The 20,030-nt window shown below is 45.2% G+C and overlaps 2 protein-coding genes across 2 annotated transcripts; both read left to right on the forward strand.

Moving 5' to 3' along the window:
* The first annotated feature begins 2,164 nt into the window (after positions 1–2,164).
* On the forward strand, positions 2,165–6,013 carry LOC100823877 (delta(7)-sterol-C5(6)-desaturase). The gene is made up of 3 exons (XM_003568116.4): positions 2,165–2,594; positions 4,666–4,971; positions 5,435–6,013. The coding sequence occupies exons 1-3, from the start codon at positions 2,348–2,350 to the stop codon at positions 5,722–5,724; spliced, it is 843 nt and encodes a 280-aa protein (XP_003568164.2). The 5' UTR covers positions 2,165–2,347; the 3' UTR covers positions 5,725–6,013.
* A 10,599-nt stretch (positions 6,014–16,612) lies between these two features.
* LOC100825599 (protein SAR DEFICIENT 1) lies at positions 16,613–19,138 on the forward strand. The gene is made up of 6 exons (XM_003568121.4): positions 16,613–16,922; positions 17,010–17,085; positions 17,183–17,896; positions 17,991–18,185; positions 18,278–18,398; positions 18,488–19,138. Exons 1-6 carry the CDS (start codon positions 16,825–16,827, stop codon positions 18,607–18,609), a joined length of 1,326 nt encoding a protein of 441 aa, XP_003568169.1. The 5' UTR covers positions 16,613–16,824; the 3' UTR covers positions 18,610–19,138.
* Positions 19,139–20,030: the final 892 nt, after the last annotated feature.

Raw genomic sequence — 20,030 nt, forward strand, 5'->3', positions numbered from 1 at the left:
GCGTGGCAACGCCGGAAACCAAAGCATGCTTTGTCAACATCAAACAGCCCAAGTGTTTGAGTCATCCAATTGGCAGCGTCGACATCGATCTTTATAAGGAATAGTTGAGGGTCAAGTCGCATCCATAAAGGCATGAGTAACTTTCGCGTTCTAAATATCAGACCAAACATTACATCAGTAAATTTATATGAGAACGAACACCGTTGTGTTCGACAGTATTAACTGCAGTAAATTTGAGACGGGGAGTACTTAACTAAAGAGTGTTGCTGCACAAGAACATGGCTGCGCTTAAATTGTGCAAGCAAATCAACGGCAACGGGGATCATGGGATGTTTGGGGTAACTCAGGTCCGTTTGGTTGGGCCATAGCTGAGCTAGCCTAGCCTAGGTAGGTCAACGCGGCTTTGCTAGCCTCGTCTCGGTTATGCGTTTGGTTCTGTAGCTTTTGCTCGCTAACCACAAGAATCGGAAGGTGGAGACAGTTACGAGTTGGGATTTCTTGACCGGTTATGCCGTTGAGAGCGAATCGAATCGGCTCTTCTGGCTGAGCTAGGATTTCCTGGCCTAGCGAGACAACCTGGCTCTCAAAAGTTAGAATTTTTTACAATACCAAACGCATATCCTTGCCCAGCTGAGGCTACAACTAACTTTGGCAAGAAACCAAACGTACCCTTGATACCTGCGGCGCCCGACGTTTTGCTTGCACGTTCTCCGGGGGCACGATTGGTCGGTCAGGAATTCACGTTTGACAGATGGAGCTGATCCCCATGGCGTCAGAAGCTTGTCCGGACTGCGGACTGCCTGTTGGTACCGTTGGAGCAGCCTCACATACGACAGGGCCATGTGTCATGTGCGCGCGCGCGCTCTGCTAGAGCAGCAGACGTGATCAGTGACAGCGGCGATCCAGGTCACAACGTTTTCTTTATATAAGCAGGAGAAGATTCGTTAAGTAGAAAAAAGATTTGACCGGTCAGTAAACAAAGTCGGTTAAAGATATTTGTATAGCTAAACCGAAATGCACAAGCAAGACAGTCACTGTAAAGTGCATCGATATTATACTCCCCCCAAAAAGTGCATCGATATTATGCTAAATAGTCACTACTCGTAGTTCTGATGCCCAGCATCACTTTGCCCCCAAAATAACACCCTATTGCTTTAATCCCGAATTCGACCTGTTAACTGTTAGAATTTGGACAAACAGTGGGTTTTAATCTCAAAATTTCTTAATATTAAACCATTAACGAGGGTTGAATAAAGACACGTCTTTTGGGATTGCCTCATGGCGCGCCACCGACAAGTGCGTACATCATTTCTCTGCAAAGGCTTGTTATTTTTTATTGTAACTTTAATTTTTTAAGATAATATGGCTCACAAGATTAATTCTTTTACATGGCTTCTATGTCGAGAAGTTGTGATTACTAAGTCCTGCCTGACATATGAGAGGTCATAGCTAAGACATGTTTCGCCTATGAGAAGATCAAAACCATATATTAAACCAATCATCCTTTACATAACCATCTTTAAATTACAGTCAAAAAATAACCTCACCTAATAATATTCCTCTTTAAAGACGAGAAGTCATCACCGGCCACTCAACGCTCCTTGGAATGACAATTATAAAAGCCACGTTTTGGTAGCAACGACGAGATTGGAGTTGGCTGCCACAAAAACAATATCCTAGTTCAAATGTAGTTTCTACAGAGAGAGAAAATCATTCCCAAACTTGCCAAAAAGTATATATATCTTTGGTCTCTCAACAGCCGAAAGCGGACATCAATGTTCTCTCACCCTATGCGAAACGGTATTATCATTGACGTATCATAGTTTTAGCCCCACAAAATCCGTCTCACGTCGTGTAGCGACTTAATTAATTGTCGAAACCGGACACCAGCAGCCATCCACCCCCACCCCATACAAAACAGTACTGTATTAGTGCTGACGTGTCATGTTTTACCGCGAAAACTCTACTACCTCAAGCCATCCGGAAAACGTATCATTCCTCTCTGTTTATTTTCTTATTGGCAGAGGAAAGTGTATTCTTTCATGATACCAGGACAAAACTGGCAAATTCCAACCTAACCATTTTTCCAAACAAGACAAAAAAGGATGAGATGGACATAGTATAAAATCCAGGCGTCCCTGGGTTGCCGGCCTCCTGGTCACGCTCTTATTTCGGCAGCCAAAGTTTTCGAAACCAGGAAACCAAGGAACCAAACACCGTCTTCTTCATCTGGCACATGTAGTCCAGATCGCACCGCACTAGCCTTTTAAAACCCCACCCAGCCGTCCTCAGTTCTCTCTCCCCCACGCTCCGCTCCCACACCAACGACACCCACCCGCTGCCGGCGATGGCGGCGGCGGCGCACGGCGGAGGCGGAGGGGCGGAGTACTCGGTGCTGTTCCGGGAGGAGACGGGGTGGTACAACGAGATCTTCCTCAGCGCGGTGGTGCCGGGCGACTGGTGGCGCGCGCTGCCGCACCCGCTGCAGTCGTGGCTGCGCAACGGCGTCGGCGCATACCTCATCTACTTCCTCACCGGCTTCCTCTGGTGCTTCGTCATCTACTACTGGAAGCGCCACGCCTACATCCCCAAAGGTCCCTGCCCCCTCCCTCCCGCCCTCGCTCTGTTCCCCCCCCCGAGGATTTAGTGCGACTTTGGTGTTGTTTCGCGAAAGGGATTTGGGCTTGGGTTTCAGTGGTCCCCGTGAAGGGAAAATGACGGCAGGGAGGAGGTTAAGGCACGCCGCCGCCGGCCTTTCGATCCCCGTTAGCCCATTCACTCGAGATTTAGAGAGCTTCGTGGTCACTACCCATTATGCATCAGGTGCTCGGCGGCTTCGGCTCAACTTTTTCGCCTCTCGGTATGGTAGGGAAGTTAGGTGGGTTCGGGATTCTGTCTTGGATTTGTTCCCAGACCAGTTGATGGTTGAAAAGGATCACCTCAATAGATAGATACTCCAGGACAGAATTTGGCATTCACTGAACTAGTGGTGTGCGCCTGCATGAGTGCATTCTGCTATTGTTTGAAGCGCTAATCAGCTTGTTGCTTGATCGAGATCGGCATCTCGTGTATTACTTGTTGAACCAATCTTGTTTAGTGTAGTGCTTGGTAGGCGTGTAGCATCAAGAAACTAAGGGTGTATAATAACAACTCGTGGTGCATTTAAATACTATTTTTCTTCTGTTCTTTCAACCACTACATGTTCTTGGCAAGATCGCCAATCAAGTTAGATCAATTGATAAAGAGAGCTTGCACGTTACCCATGTACTTAGACCACTAACAGTTTTGAGGTTTTTTCGAATGCCTTGTCAGGTTGCATCATCATTTAATTGATTATTTTTGCCGGCTTCTGAGTTCAATCACATGTTGACAAGTAAACATCTCTGTCAACTTGTCAACGTCAGTGTTTGCTGTTGCTCAAAGAGTACAGATGCCACTTGTTCTTCTATGATCTGTTCTGGCACTTCGTAATTTTCCAGGTCCTTAAAAAAAATCTTACATATGTTGATGCTAGAAAACTTTTGCTCTAGGAAATAGGAATAGATTGGGCCCTGTGTGGTGTATATCTATCGAAAGGCGTAGTATATCTGCAACTGTATGGACATAATTGCATGATATTTTGAATGCTCATACATATGTACCACCTGACCAAATTCTTATTATTGAATTCACCGATTAAAAATAGGTAGGGTGCCTCTTTCCAGAAAATAAGAAATAAAGGGTAGGGCAGCCTGTCTTATTGGTGTATACTTGTGGCCAGTGATGGTTGACTTGCATTTCCTCTGGGACCGAGATGCCTATGTTTTCTTTGGTCATGCAAGAGAAAACCAGGATAGAACCTCTTCAACTGGATTCTTACTTATTTGGAAATTGGTTTCATTTTTTTGCTGCATTATACTTTCTGTGAAAAAGTTGAAAAAAGGTTAAATCATGACCTCAACATTTTCCACAATGGGCAGCATTTGGTTGTATGACATTTTCCAGACATCACGTGCCCAATTAGGTTATTGTTTTGTCGTTTTCTGCGTAGAGCTGATTTATATAAACTTTGCATCTTTATCCATACTCTTCTGACTCTTATCATCCGAACTGCTGGCTGCTAGTCTGCATAGGTGTCAATCCTGTTTATTGTCCCCTCCGTCCACATAATAAGTCGTTTTTGCTGTTTCATACTCTCCAATGCAAGACTTGAAAATGATTTCTATTCATAATTTGTAAGAAAAACTATTTATTATGGAAGTATTTTGCAACATAAATTATTTTCATGTGGTTAGTCTTTATACTTTTACATGTATTAAATGTTCAATTTTTTCAAAATGTTTGACTGTACGGATTCCATGGCGACTTATATGTAGAGATGGAGGGACTAGTTTTTGCAAGGGGACAGAGTGTTGGATATGCAGAAAATTTGTGTACGTGTTAGCTTTGGGAAACATGCAGTCAGCTGACAGGGTCGCGTACATACAAATTCCAAGTGACCAGTAGGTAGAGCTTTTAACATTATTGCCACATTCATCACGCGCACTTCACTCCTGCTCATTTTCCTTTTTCCAGTTCCTCCAATGGTTGTATTCCCTAGGGCAAATCTAAAACCTCATGTGTCTAGGTAATATGTGGTAAGACTTTATAGAAGGCGATGCTGAGACATTATGGCACTTGATGCAGATTCTATCCCCACATTAGAAGCTATGAAGAAGCAAATAATTGTTGCATCAAAGGCTATGCCTTTCTACTCTGCTCTTCCAACCATATCTGAGTACATGATTGAGAGTGGATGGACGCGGTGTTTCTTTCATATCAGTGAAGTTGGTTGGCCAATGTATCTTGTCTACGTGGCTTTATATCTCACCTTTGTGGAGTTTGGAATTTACTGGATGCACAGAGAGTTGCATGACATAAAGCCATTATACAAGCACCTACATGCAACCCACCACATTTACAACAAGGAGAATACCCTATCACCATTTGCGGGTAAGTTCTTATAGATCTGTTGAGTATTGAATATTGCAAATGCACCTTTTATTTGTTTACCGTACTAGAACTGCTGTTATATGTAATTAGATATGTATATATAACTTGTTGTAGCGGCAATGGCAAGAGTTCTGAATTGCTGGCAGAGCTGCTTTTGTATGGGACATTTACTATCTATTGTTGATGTGAAAAGTCGAAATAATTCTACGCTGATAATTGTTCTCGTCATTCTACCTATTTAGTATGTTTAGTGTGGTGGTTTTATTCATGATTTACTAATTATTTGGGCTACTTCTATTTAAAGTTCTGAACCTCAAGGGAACGCCATTAGAAAAAGACAAAAGATATGGTACTCCAGTGTGCAATGTTCACTTCCGAGTGGCCACTTTCTAAAGTTAACTCCTTTGGTGATGGCTATTGTCTCTTCACCACATCTCTAATAACTGTGTTCTGTTTTTTCCAGGACTAGCATTCCATCCACTGGATGGGATTTTGCAAGCCATACCACACGTGTTTGCTCTCTTCCTTGTCCCAACACATTTCAGGACACACATCGCTCTCTTATTCCTGGAGGCTGTGTGGACGACTAACATCCATGACTGTATCCACGGCAAGATCTGGCCGGTGATGGGTGCTGGTTACCACACCATCCACCACACGACGTACCGCCACAACTATGGCCACTACACTGTGTGGATGGACTGGCTGTTTGGCACCCTTCGCGAGCCAGAGGATATCTTCAAGAAGGATTGAGCTGCTCAAAACCATGTGCTTTCTTTCGCGCCTGTGAAATGTAGTATAGCCTCATCTGTTTGTTCCGCTTGGAGCTGCTTGTTGCACCCGCCTACTTTCGAGTGTCGATGTGCCGTTTCAGTCTAGTAGGTGAAAATAATCAATATGGTTCGTATGTAGGTCTGTTTCATCTGGGATTCCTGTGTTCCTCCTGTTGTGTTGTACCATTTCAGCACAATGATGTGTGTTATATACATAGGGTTTTAGTGCTTTTTATCCACCCAAGTTAACTGTGCAGTTTCCCTTGCAATTTGCTGACTCAAAGTTCTGTGTGTGTTATGCTGTTGTTTCTGTTGTGAAATCGCTGGCCATGCTGTTGGTGTTAGCGTAAAGACCAGGGCTAAACTGAGTATAATTGCTCTTGCTGGGTACATGACGAAGGGGTTGCTTGTATAGCTAATATTACGGCTACAGATTCTAATTTTCTTTTGTTCAAACCTTGTTCGTGAGTAAAAAAAGAAAGAGAGGCTTGGTCGCTGGTAGTTTTTTCTTTGAGAGATTTGCTCGCCGGTAGTTGTTTTCGGCCGAGTTGAAAGGGCCTTTGTGTTTAGGGGAACTCGAGTTGAAAACCGTGTGGCAGAAATTGGGCCTGGATACATAATGTGTTCATTGCTTGCCAATTTGCCATCTTCACTTTGGAAAAGAAAGTTCACAAAAGACCTGGAAACACGGCCCCTGAAACGGCTGACCGAAGAGTACTGCTAAAACAGGCCCAGGAACGGAACCCAGCCCAAACCCATCGGTCACCTTCCTCTCAAAAAAAAAAAAAACATCGGTCACCTTGGGGTCTCAACTCAACGCGCTCGACCTCGATCTGGGGATGGAGACGTGTCGTGGACTTCTAGATTAATCTGCTCCGACCCAGAAGAAGAACATCCTGATCTGATGTCCAACGACCCAAGTCGATCGAGACGAAAAATGACCGCGTCGATCGATCTTTCGTCCCCATCGATCGTGTCCTGCTCATGCTCGTGCTCATGCAGAGCTAGCCAGCCGTGGACCCGGAGCTGTACGTACGCAGATCATCATATACGGCCGTTGCTGTCGTTCATTGTCGTCCATGGATCGGTCGATTCTACCTCTACCATCGCGGTCTCGATCGCTCTTCGAAGCATTGAATCAGAGGTTCAAACAAAAAATTGCCCGGAGGTCCGACTAATTTGGTTTCTGTCGAGAGGCAGAAGATTCAACACACGCTTTCTGGGACCCGCCCGCGTGCGTGATGGTAAGTCGATAAGGCGACTCGTCTGTCTGTCAGTGTAGCTCTGCCCGTTCTGATCGACCATATATAGAGTATAACAACAAGGGCTGATCGAGGGATCGTAGCAAGGTTTTTGCAGTCCAAGCAACAACCAATTAATCCCCTTTTGGGACCGAACATTACGTTGGCCTCTATATAAAAGGATACATGCATCAAACTAAAACGGTACTACTACTCTGGTTGATGATGATGGCGTACGTTCACAGTAGTAGTAGTTTCCTTTTTGTAGCCACTAATGGTGTGCGGTTTGGTCGTTGTCGATGGAGCTTTTCAAGTCTACACGCGGTGAGAGAGCTGCTAAGATACACTGACCGATCGATGACGTGCCAAGAAGAATCGTCTGCATGCCTTGACGTACGTCCGACAATGCAGGGATATAATAACGATTGATGATGATGATGATGCATCCTATGAAACGATGGACAAATCAATCCCTGTTGTTTCTACCTTTGTAATCTACGCGTGTTGGTCTCAGGCCACGCAGGAGGAAGCTCAATTCTCCGGCCTGTCAGGAGCGAGATTACGTACAGGTGTTGTTGCTGAGTTTGCTGACCGCCGTGGCTCCTGCGATGCATTTGGAAACGGCCTTTGCTACCAACCAAATGCTACTCACTCATCTATACTTATGGAGTACTTACGATGATCAGTTAATTAACTATACTACTGTATGTCTGTATCTAACTATCGTCTATACTTGACGGGGACAATTGCAATCCCAATGGATTCCACGTACACTTTTCGGTCGCACAAATCCAAGAGAGCCCAGCTACTTTTTTTTTCCTAATTGTTTGAAAGTGCTTATGCACATCTTGCTCTCTTCGCGCGCAGGCTTCCTGGCCACTCGTTCCACCTTGGCGCAGCTGGTCCGTCAGATGAGATTAAGACAGCATCACTGTTTCCACGTTCTGTCAGGCGCACGCTAACAGGGGGACCCCACGCCCTACGTTTTTTAACGTCACGCCGGTTCCTATCCCTTTTCCTCTCTCCTCATTTCTCCATTCTTCTCCCCCACTCTACTGCTCTCTCTCTCCCGACGACGAGGTTTTTCCTTTTCGCGGCCCACGTTGTCGGCGGTGCGGGTCGACGAAGAGGACATGTGCGGGTCTGGGGAAGCGGAGCGTGGTGCGGGTCGACAGAGGTCGTCTAGCTCACCGCTGATTCGAGGGCAGGGCACGTATTGAGAACTGCGGGGCGCGCATCGACGACCCCAAGCATTCCTTCTCGGTGAGCGCCCTCTCCCGGAGCATCCCTCACACCATGCATCGCCCCCCTCCCCCCACCCGTATGATTCATGCCCCCCAATCTCCTGATTCATGGCACGATCCGTTGGTTTGGTTGCTTTCGCGGCGTGGGTTGTCGGCGGCGCGGGTCGACGGTGAGGACAGGCGCGGGTATGGGGAAGCGGAGCGCGGTGCAAGTCCACGGAGATTGCCGCTGATTTGAGTGTGGGGCGCGCATCGAGGTGCGGGGGAGGAACGAGCTCGACGGGTGCAACGAGCGTGATTTCACCTTCCTTGCAGCGAGTTTCACGGTTAAATCCCTCTCCAGCCCCATATTTATGCATGTGCTTTGTTTTGATTCACAGCTCGGGTTTGTGATGCCAATTTTGCTCCCTCGCGCACACTGCTTTGGGTGTCAATCTTGCTTCCGCACAGTGGTTTGCGCGCAGGTCATTGTTGCCTGTCGTCATAGTTGTTGCAAAGGCAGAGCTAGACTAGGCTTTAGCTTCTGTAATTAATTAACCCCCTAATTTTGACCTAGAATTAGATTCAATCCGTTTATTGATTGGGGAAATTTGCTGTTCATTTTAGATTTGTTGCATGCAGACTAGGTTTAAGCTTTTCCTAATTAACATTGTTTTGGTACTTATGTTTTTTTGGAAGTTGCTGGTGACAGGTTGATCCACTAACCAGTTTTGTTGACCACAAGTTGCATACTACAAATCTCATGTCTCTTTTGGTTGTAAGTTTGCTCCCCTAGTAGAGAGCGACTAAGAGCCGTGAGATTTGCTCTGTGATTTGTATTGATTGAAATCCTGCAAATGCATACTACGCAAAGCCTCATGGAATCTGTCTAGTTTAATTTGGGGCTTAGCTTGCAATTTCTGGCTTGGAATTTTCTAATTATAAGAAATTTGCTTACGACTAAACAACTTCCCCTAGCAGCGGGAGCAGAGATGGAGAAGCGAGCGTGCGGTTGAGCAGGGCAGGCAGCAGGAGCTCCACCGGGGAGTTGATAGGGGCCGTGGGGGGCCTCTATCCAAGCATGCATTGAGTTTTCAATATACTTGCTCGTACGATGCCCTATAGTTGCTTATGTATATGTTTAGATCTATCTATTTAGTTGCATTTTCTTAACAATATACTTGACCATGCCCGGGCCTGAAGTTGCCTTTTAACTTAGCTAATGTAGTTTGTTTTTGATTATTAGTCACTCACACACCGCCTTGTAGTTGCTTCCTTCGTTTTAATATAGGCGGCAGTAAGCAAATACAGGTGCATGCCTCAGCAAATATAGTTGCTTCTTTTAATGCACTTTCTGTTTTAGGTAACTTCTTAGGACCTTTTCTTAACTAGTTGCTTATACATATGTTTTGCTTTATCTTTGTCATTTTTTCCTTCTCAATATACCTGCTCATACACACACAACCTGAAGTTGGTTTTTAACTTAGGTAACAAAGCTGCTTTTAATTATTTAGTCGCTCACGCAACGCCTTATTGTTGCTTCTTTTTAATATAGGAGGGCAGCAAGCAATACAGGGGCATCCCTCAGCTAATATAGTTACTTTCTAGAATCTTTTTTTTAATAGTTGCTTATACATATATTTAGCTTTATTTTTGTCGCTTTTTCTTTCTCAATATACCTGCAGAACACACAACACCCCCTGAAATTGCTTTTTAACCTAGGTGATGTAGGTTTTTTAATTCTTTAGTTGCTCACACAATGCCTTATAGTTGCTTCTCTTTATTTTTGTCAATATCCTTGCCTAAACACGCCGGCTATATGAAATTAGGTTGTTGCTTTCCCCCTTTTTTTTCTTGCTTCATCCAAGTTACTCAATCGCAGGTCCATTGTTGAGATCAATGGCAGAGTTCATTCAGGTCAATTGCATTCTTCCGCACAAATAGAATCAACATGAGCAACTTCAATTTTTCAATACAAACTGCACGTTAAAACTACCTAAACTATCCTACTAATTGTTTCTATTTTCGTGATGCTTTTTTCTGCTTTTTGAACAGGCTTTTTCAGGGGGCGGGAAGCATTTTTTTGTATATGATGTGGATAACAAGTAAAGCAGTAGGAGACAGACTACAAGGAGACATAAACTTTTCTCCAACAAGAACAGGAGCATGGCAAGTTTTAGGATGCGACATTGCAGTGTTCTCGAGAATCTGCTTTTTTTTTCAAGTTGCTGAATCGTGTTTGTGTTTACCTTGGGAAAGAACCGGGAGGAGTGCTCAGTGGGACCATGCAAGTAGGGGGTTGCAAAGCTACAGTGCATGATATAATGTCACAAGATATGTTTTGAAAGATACCAACTAACCTAAAAATGTGTCTAAACCTAGGCTAATGCCCATGTTTTTCTCATTTTTCTGGATTGACTATTCGCAGCATGCCTAGTTAATTTGCTTGACGAGATTTCAATTCTAGGGATTCCAGGAACATGTGGAACATGCAAAATCCAGGTTGTTTTTGCCTAATTGTTGCTCCTGTTCTTGCTATGCTTTTTTTTTCCTGTTTTTATGCTTGATCTGGGAGGGCGAAGGAGGTGGGACAGGAAATTCTTTTCCGATTTGGGTTTTTGCGTTCAATTGATTAGAGTGCATTTTTTATGAGAAGTTGCTGGACTAATGTTTTCTAATGGCTTTAATTTGTTGCGGACAATGTGGTTGCACCATGTGTCTTAGCAACTTTATGCATGAAGTAATGGTCGTATGTGTCAGAACTACTTCTCTTGTTTTTGTAGTTTATATTTCAAAGTTGCTTTATGGGCTGCTCACAACTGATAATTTCATATCAGCTGTATTGTGATCCCTAATAGGAAGGTTGTATGTGTTATTTTCATGGCCGAGATTTCAATTACAGGGTGCAGGATCATGAAATCATTAGCAACATGTTAGGTGTTTTTTAGGGGGTAGGGGCAACTTTGATTTGAGTTAGATTTGAAAACACATGGGTTGGGTCCTTACAGTGGTAGGACGCTGGATCAAAGAAGTTTCATACAGTTCTCATAGAGGCTAGAACGGTGGGGGAGAGGGGTTGGGACTGGGAGGAGTAAGAAAGATCGAATCTGCACAGGAGGAAAAAGCAGGTTTTGTAACTTTTTTGCTTTTGCTTTTGAGAAAAGCAAATATACTTGTACAAGTACACACTTTATCTCTCTAAATCCTCTCTAAATTAGCCAAGAAAAAAAATTGGTGCTTGCTTTGTTATCCTAGCGCTGACACTTTCTGCCCGCATGAAGGGGCAACGTTCACGGGATCGGCCAATCGGGGGAGGTGCTTGACGAGGCACGAGGCAGAAGACCGTGCGGGGCGAATGCTCGACGTGCTGTAGGAGATCAAAATTTGCCTTTTTAAAAAGCGGGAACCAATACTTGTCTATTTTAGGTGTGCACCTTGGTCATCCTAATATTGCACGAGCACCATATAGCACTGTCTTTTTTTAGATTACTATATGTATACCTATATCACTAGATACTTCTTTCCGAATATATTTTTTAGCTTATCACCAGCTGGTTTGCAGCTTTTCTTGTGTCGACATGAACGAGTGAGTATATATACGTATCTGCTGGCCTCCGTGGCTCCTGCGATGCAATTTGGAACGTTGCTCCTGCATGCTAGCTAGGCTGCTATCACCTGCCAAATGCAACGCACCGACTCATATGCACAGTCATACTTACATGTACCTGCCAAATATTCCTACTACTTACCGACTAAAATTTACTGGATGAAAATTTCATTTGAAAAAAAAGGGAAATATATTTTTGTCCCTCGTCACTCAACTTTTTTGTTTATACTTCCCGTCTTGCAACTATAGAAAAAAACACTAATGGTCTCTCGTCTCCTCCAAAAGGGTATAAGTATTGATGTGGCATGGTTTTGTCCAATACTTGCCACTTTGTCGCTAAAGCTCTTGCTACTTGCTAGCTTCTTTTTTAGTCGCCCGTTTATGTCCGTTTTTTAATGATTTATAGTTGTGTGCATCGATCAATGCAAAAATAATACAGCGACTCCGGTACTCGATTTCGGACATTTTTCGGGCAGATGCAGAAAATTCACTGTTTTGACTATTTTCGTGAGCTATAGCACACACTTTTGAGTTCTCGAGCGATTTTGAGATACCGTGACGCCAAGTACACGGCTTCGGGCAGTTTCGGACCGGTGCAGAAAATTCACAATTTTCGTGGACTATACCCCACGTTTTTTGGGTTACCGGCCGATTTCGAAATACCGTGACCCCGGATACACAGCTTCGAGCAGTTTCGTGCCGGTGCAGAAAAATCACCGTTTTGACCGTTTTTGTGGGCTATAGACCACTTTTTTTTGGAGTTTTCGGCTGATTTTGAGACACCGTGACTCCAAGTACACGGCTTCGGATAGTTTCGGACTGGTGCAACAAATTCACCGTTTTAGTCAATCGGATGCTAGCTTGGCGGGTGATGTGCGAAGTCTCGGTCCGAAATCATGCCACGTCAACACCGATGTGGCTCCACACAGTTGAAGCACGAAAAGTATATAAAAAAATTAAGAGATCATCCGTATACTTTCCGACAAGTTATGAGGCAAAAAATATTTTGTTCTCGTAAATGATCAATTGATCAGGAGAAATAGAAAGAAAAAACTCCGTCCACTAGATCATGTGTCTACGATTACATTTGGAATCAGGAGATTATTTATGCATGGTTTATTTTTCAAAAAATCGATCAGTAAAATTTGCACTTTCGTACGTGCTGTCACGGTGACAATTCACGTGGATTTCTTTTCTTCCAAAGATCCGGCATAACCGGCTGGCTTTCGTACGTGTCTTAACGCAGGTAGAGCATTGTACACAAGACCACGTAGTATATAATAACGACGGCAAGGATTAATTTACAAACAGATCGTTAAAAAATTTCATCACACGGTGGATCGAAAAGGACAAGCGGGACACGAGTACGGACCGTTGGGGCAACGGCGTCTTTGATTGGTTGGGGTACGTCGTGTGCCGTCGATATGATCTGTACTTGCGTGAGACTGAGGTGGTGAGTGGTGACTGCTCCATCTCCAATTATTTTTGCAATATTGTTTCGGACAGCGGCTGATGGGTTTCTATGTGATGTACGGTTTGGATGCTAGCGAGATCCTGTTTGTGATTGATTTTGCGAGTTTAAATTTTTACTTAGAATTTGATTTGGATTTTTTAAACATGTGAGATCCCGTTTGCTTTTCTGATGTACTTGATCGGCTAGCTCCATCCCGTGTGGCGGGCGGCTATACTGCTAGATTGGACAGAGGAGCATATAAATCACCACTCGCATTAGTACAAAATAGTTAAGAAACGTATCGAAAAGTAATATTCACAATTAATTAAGGTAAGCACGCCGTCTTTATCTTTTGACCGTGAGCATATATGTTAAATATGGTTTTGTTTTGCCTCGGACATCTGAGAAATTCGTTGTCAAGAAACCATCCTATATAGACGTACATGACATTGTTCATGCAACTTGGGAACTGGATGAAAATCTTTATCGGACAACGGCTGATGGATATCATCGTGACATAGAAACAGTTACTGTTTATCATTTTTCCTATTTCATGCCCTTCATAAAAGCACAACATGAAATTGTCAAGTAGTACTCCGTTTGTCTCTTGTACTCTATCACTATTCAACAGTCATGTATGGTTCTTCGGAATGAGGAAAGGTCACTCAACACTGGCTAAAGACCAAGGACTAGAACGAACTAGTACAGACTTCAGCTTGCTTCAGGCTCAATAATTTAAGGTACCGACTTTGTTTCCTTGCATATTGTTGTTATTGTTAGCCTGACAAGACCTTGGCATTTTCTGCACTTGTTTAATTTGACCCGCATAGCAGGAGACATTGAACGGATCATTTTTTTTCTTTTTTCGGGTAAACGGATCTTTTTCGGTTCGAATTGGAACCGGAGGAACTCCCTTTCGAGATTCCTGGCGCATTATTTCCATATTGATCTGTTACTAGCAAGTTCTGAGTTTTGCAGGCATTTGTGGCTGTGCGAGCAGTCATGTGTTATGTTCCTATTTTATTTCTGCACTGTAAATAAACTCATTTCAGAACGTCTCTTGCTTCAAAATCTAGCAATAGCATACCCTTCTTTTCTCACAAACAAGAGAAGAGAGAGGAAATGAAAAGCAAGAAGGCAAGATGTGCACTGCAACGAAAAAGAATTGATGGATATGCCCCGTGAAGTCTACACGCGTCGTAGGACTGACATGGAGATTCTGAACAAGAAAGCGACACACTTGACATGAGCATCCATCCATCCATCCACGGCCTCAACTACTCCTCCACCAACGGCGATAACGACTTTGTCCCTTGGGAAATCCAGGTCGGAGATACTACACCTACCTGTCAACTGCGAGCCTAAAAAAATTATACAGAACCCAAATATGCTATAGTTGATAGTACTGAAGTATTTGTTTGTACATTATTTCTAGATCTTGACCGGGGAGACAGTATAATGCTACAAGTCTTGCTACGCGTTTTGTGACCGAAGCCCCATCCATGGTGGTCTGGATCTTCTCTGATTGCTGTCGAAACCAAGTCCGAGACCCTTTTCTCTGCTAGCTTGGCAAGGCCTCGGACCTAGCACATGAGTGTAGTGTACCTTGTTTCTATCCTAGCACGTTCACAACACAAGAACACCGCGTGCACTGGAGAAGGCCCCCCGCGTTCGCAACAAAGGCTTTTACCCTTTGTTGTTGAACAACAAAACCAAAGCATACGGTGCCACAACTCGATCGGCACCAAAGAGAAGTGCTGCCCGGGCGATTGTGACCACACACGTCGGGCCACAGCATGGGGCCTCGATCAAATCTAACAAGTGTACGGGTGAGCATGTTGCGAGTCAAGGTCTTGTTGTCCTACGTGTGATCTAACGCGTCTCGTGCCACGATACTATACTGAAATGCTCCCAGGCCAATTAGCCGCCGATGCGCCGTGTCACGCGTAACCGCGTGAACTGAACCCCCCAGGCCAATTGGCGTGATAATTTTGGGTTTGATGAGGAGATCGAAGGCAGCCTTGGGTCTGAACAAAGCTTAATTATTAGCTTCCGATGGTCAAGTGGTCGTGGCTTCTTAGTATAGGAGTAGTACTAGCTAGCCAAAGTCCAGTCATGGCCTCGATCGAACTGTACGCCGTAGACTTATAATGAAGTGTGTTGGAGAGAAAGAAAGACCCGATCCAAGTCTGGTTGCGTTACAAAAATGACGTTTCAAGCCCACCTAATGGCGGTTTAACGCATCTTCCGTGCATCACTAATATCCAGAAAATACTACTACTTGCAAGAGAGGAGTAGTACATGAGTATGTTTAGTGCAGCCTCACAAACTTAAATCACCATCTCAGCAGTTGAACTTGAACGCTCCATGAAACAAATCTCAGCGCATTTGATGAGTCTTATATATATATGTGTATGTATATGTATATATATATGTATATGTATATGTATGTATGTATGTATATATATATGTATTCTGTTCCTGTTTGGTTGCTGGCGCGCTATCCCATATTCAGATTTCAGAGCACAAAATTAGTAGTGAGACAGCAGGAGAGTTGTTACTTGTTAGGAGTACTAGCAGGACATACTATTGTATATAGTGAGGTTAACTGAACTGAATTAAGCGTAACCTAACACCGGTATAGCAGTTGCAGATGGAGTGGACTTTAGTTCTTATGCTGCGTGTCAGTGTGTCAGTTACTCTATCTCTGTCGGTTGACTTAGACCATCGGTTAGTTTATTTAGTTGGTCACTTGGCAAAGATACTTTCTTCAGAAATTTCCCGAGTTCGTCCAGAATATTGTCTTCCCAAATTCAAAAGTTTTCATGTACATGGTATGGGATGGGAGAACTTCTTGACAATTTCCCAATACTGCTGACAGACAATTCGTCTGGACATAAGTACCCAACGTTGATTACCCAGAATTATTCATTCAGAAATCATAGCCTGATTAAACCGTCTCCCATGTTTGGACATAAGTAAATGCCTCGGCAAGCAAAGTAAATTCGGTTCTTCAAATATTTGCTTTCCATTCGTGTGGCTCCATTCTTTGACCCCCACACGTATACATCAACAGAAAAAAGGAGTTAAAATGCACCTAAGAAGAACATGTCATTTCTGTAGAAACGACGGCCCGCAATAGCTTATGATCCATATCACCGGATGCTCAGCCGTGCAAACCGAAAGGCCAAAGCATATGTCGCCGGAGAATGCCGGGACGATCCATCGACGTCGACGTCGACGGCGACTTGACCATATTGCTACGATACGAGTCTATGACATAGAGACATTGCATCAGCATCACTCGACCGGACACTCCCAAGTAAGAACTGGAGCAAAACCCTTCTTCCTCACACCTTCCTGGAACCTTCCCCTCATCTTCCCATCGCCGCCCGCATTGCGGCTGGCTATATAAACGGCCAGTCTCTCCTCCCCATCGAGCAAAACTCACCTCGAATCCTCGATCGATCCCCTCTTCTTCTTCTCACTCGAGAATAATATACACAGAAAGAAACAGACAAGTGTTCCATCTGGGTAGCTAGCATAGCAGCGAGCGATGGCGGCAAAGCGGCTCCACGATAGCTACGAGCACGACGAGCAGGACTCCGACCAGCCCGGCCAGAAGCGGGTGCACCGCTTGCCGTCCTTCTCCTCGTGAGCTCTCGTTTTCTTGTTCTTGTTCTTGCGTCTTGCTCCGTGGAAGAAGCTTTCGTCTTAAGCGTGTTTGGGATTCATTTTCAGGGTGATCCGGGAGGCCATGCTGATGAAGCAAGTGCAGAATGTGTTCATGGTGCTCGAGCCTCTCCTCCGCCGAGTGGTAAGCGTCCCAAATCGTCCTTCCTCTGTTCCTTGAATCCAAGTGCTCTGTTCTGAGTTCTAATTGCTCTGATTTTTTGTCCATGGCGTGCGTCCAGGTGCAGGAGGAGATCCAGGCGGGGCTGGTGCGCAGCCCGAGGTACACGGAGAGATCGCCACCGGAGACTCCCCCACGGGCGCCATCAACGGAGCCGGCGACATGGAAGCTGGCCTTCAAGAACCCGCCGCAGCTGCCGATCTTCACGGGGAGCAAGATCGAGGACTGCAACGGGGACCCGCTGCAGGTGATCCTCGTGGACGCCGACACGGGCTCGCCATGCCCGTGCCCGCAGTTCCTGCGCGTCGAGCTCGTCCCGCTCTCCGGCGACTTCCCGCCGGACGGGCGCGAGGAGTGCGCGTCGGCGGCCGAGTTCGCCATGGGCGTCGTCAAGGAGCGGGCAGGCAAGCGTCCCTTGCTCACGGGCGACGTCGCGCTCACCATGCGCGGCGACGGCTGCGCCACCGTGGGCGAGCTCCAGTTCACCGACAACTCCTCATGGCTCCGCTGCCGCAAGTTCCGGATCGGCGCCCGCGTGGTCTCCAATGGCAGTCCAGGGAGGATCGCGGAGGCCATGACTGAGGCCTTCAATGTCAGAGACCACCGTGGGGAGCTGTACAGGAAGCACTACCCTCCGGAGCTCGGGGACGACGTGTGGCGGCTGGAGAAGATCGGCAAGGAAGGCGCCTTCCACCGGAAGCTGGCGCAGCACCGCGTCAAGACCGTCCAGGAGTTCCTCCGGATGCTCACCGTCAAGCCCGACATGCTCCGCGCGGTGAGTGATTCCTCCATTGTTGTTCTCCGAAAAGCTTGGCGGGGATGGATTCTGATTGGCGATTGCTCTGTTTTTTCGTTCTTGGGTTGAGCAGATTCTGGGCGACGGGATGACTGACAGGCTCTGGGAGGTGACCACGAGCCACGCCAAAAAGTGCGACGCCGGCGAAAAGGTGTACGCCTACTCCGGCGCCGGCGCCACCATTTACGTGAACTCCATCTTCGAGCTCGTCAGGGTCGAGTTCGGCGGCGCCGAGTGCGCGCCGCAGCAGCTGACCAGGCCCCAGAGGGTAAGCAGCCACTTCTTCTCTGCCTGCCTGCCTTCGTCAAGAACGCCGGCGATAACAGTTTTAAAACCCCGCTGACATTCAATCTTTCGCAGATGTACGTGCAGCAGCTGTGCCTGGAGGCGTACGAGAATCGCCACAGCCTCCAAGAGGCCGACTTCGTGCCCCTCATCCATGCCGCCTACAGCAGCAGCAACAGCCTCCCACTGCTGCAGAGTAAGCATCTGAACATTATACTACTGTATGTTTCTGAAAGTGTTCTGTTCTGAAATTCTCACCGTCTTGTGTTCTGAACGACATTTCAGACGCACCGCCGCCACCGGTCGCGCTGACTCCGGCGACGCCGCTGTGGTTCCTCGGCAACCCGGACATGGACTTCCAGGTGGACGACGAGCTCTCCCAGGGCATGTTCGACATGACCGGTTAAGAGATTCAGAACCTGCGTGCATCGTCAAGGCCAACTAGCCAAAGATGCAGCAGCCGTACATCAGGTGGAAAGATCACCTGCAAATTAAGTTTTTTCAGCAATAGTCTGTCTGTCTGTGTACATTATAAATGTGTGTTTCAAGCCGGTAACTGGCTTTTGGTGAACTTTGAGCGGCCCTCGCTGCTCGCCGAGCATGCGCGAGACGCATCCGCGAGCAGCGGCAAAGAGGCGTTCGGTCGATCGAGCAAAGTGCTTAAGGAATTCTTTGGTTTAATTCGTATCCTTTGTTGTAATCTTTCTTCTTCTGCTAAGGTTTAGGTGTTCTTCGGTCTGCGTCCATGCTGTCGCATGTAATGTTTGGGGTGACAATTTTACCTCTCTTTTTTTTTACATTTCCTGAAGTTTTGGGCCTTGTAATATCCAAGTCTTTGGTTTTCTGACAATTTTACAAATTGCCTTGTAATAAAGGGAACATTTAACCCTTTTTTGTACAGAATTAATGGTAACATAAGTCTTTGGTTTTCTGAGATTTTTCAGGCAATTTGATACGCAGGATTTTAAAAACACATCAATGAGTAACAACAAGATTGCCCTATCAGGCTCACTTGAATTTGCACAAAACTTTGTTTGATTGCATTGTACCATACGAACAAAACGTGAAATCTTTCTAACGTTCGAGTCACATAAATCTATAAAAATGTACTAGTGCAAAAGAATCTTTAGAAAAATTCCTACAAGATTCTATCCTACAAATGAACAGAACTCAGGAAAAATTCCTAAATTCTTCAAATCTCATACTCCCTCCGTCCAACAAACGATGTCTCAAGTTTGTAAAAATTGGATGTATTTAGATATGACTTAGTATATAGATGCATTCAAATTTAAGTCAAAGTTGAGACATCTTTGTTGGACGGAGGGAATAGAAAATATAATTCAAATCAAAAAATCCTATATTTGAGTATTATGCATACTAGATGCCTGATATAAAGCGACCTGTATGGTTGAAACAAAACCAGGATGCATCTTTAATATCGAGGTATACATAAAAGACTGTCCTCTCATTGGTAAAAACACCCTGTAGAAACCAAAAGACTTCGCAGCGTGGTCGGAGAAGTCAAAGTCAAGCGTTTGCGCGTGAAAGATGAGAAAGTGATAGGAAGATGCTCTGGGTGATTGGTGTGATTCCCGGAATCCCAGTTCCATCGATCCATCCTCTCTCGCTGGGCCAAAAAACAGGGCATCCTGGATTTGTTCCAACTCCACGTAAAGCAAAATTATCCGATAACCATATAGTTAGTGGGTGCTAAGGTAAGTCATACGCCGGTTTCACACTGAAATAGTAGGTAATAGGCCACCTATGCCAACTTACCTGCAAGATTACAAAAGAACACAGAATACACTTAGTTTGCAGTAAGCGTGAG

This window comes from Brachypodium distachyon, chromosome 2 (assembly GCF_000005505.3).
Source record: "Brachypodium distachyon strain Bd21 chromosome 2, Brachypodium_distachyon_v3.0, whole genome shotgun sequence".
Taxonomy (NCBI): Eukaryota; Viridiplantae; Streptophyta; class Magnoliopsida; order Poales; family Poaceae; genus Brachypodium; species Brachypodium distachyon.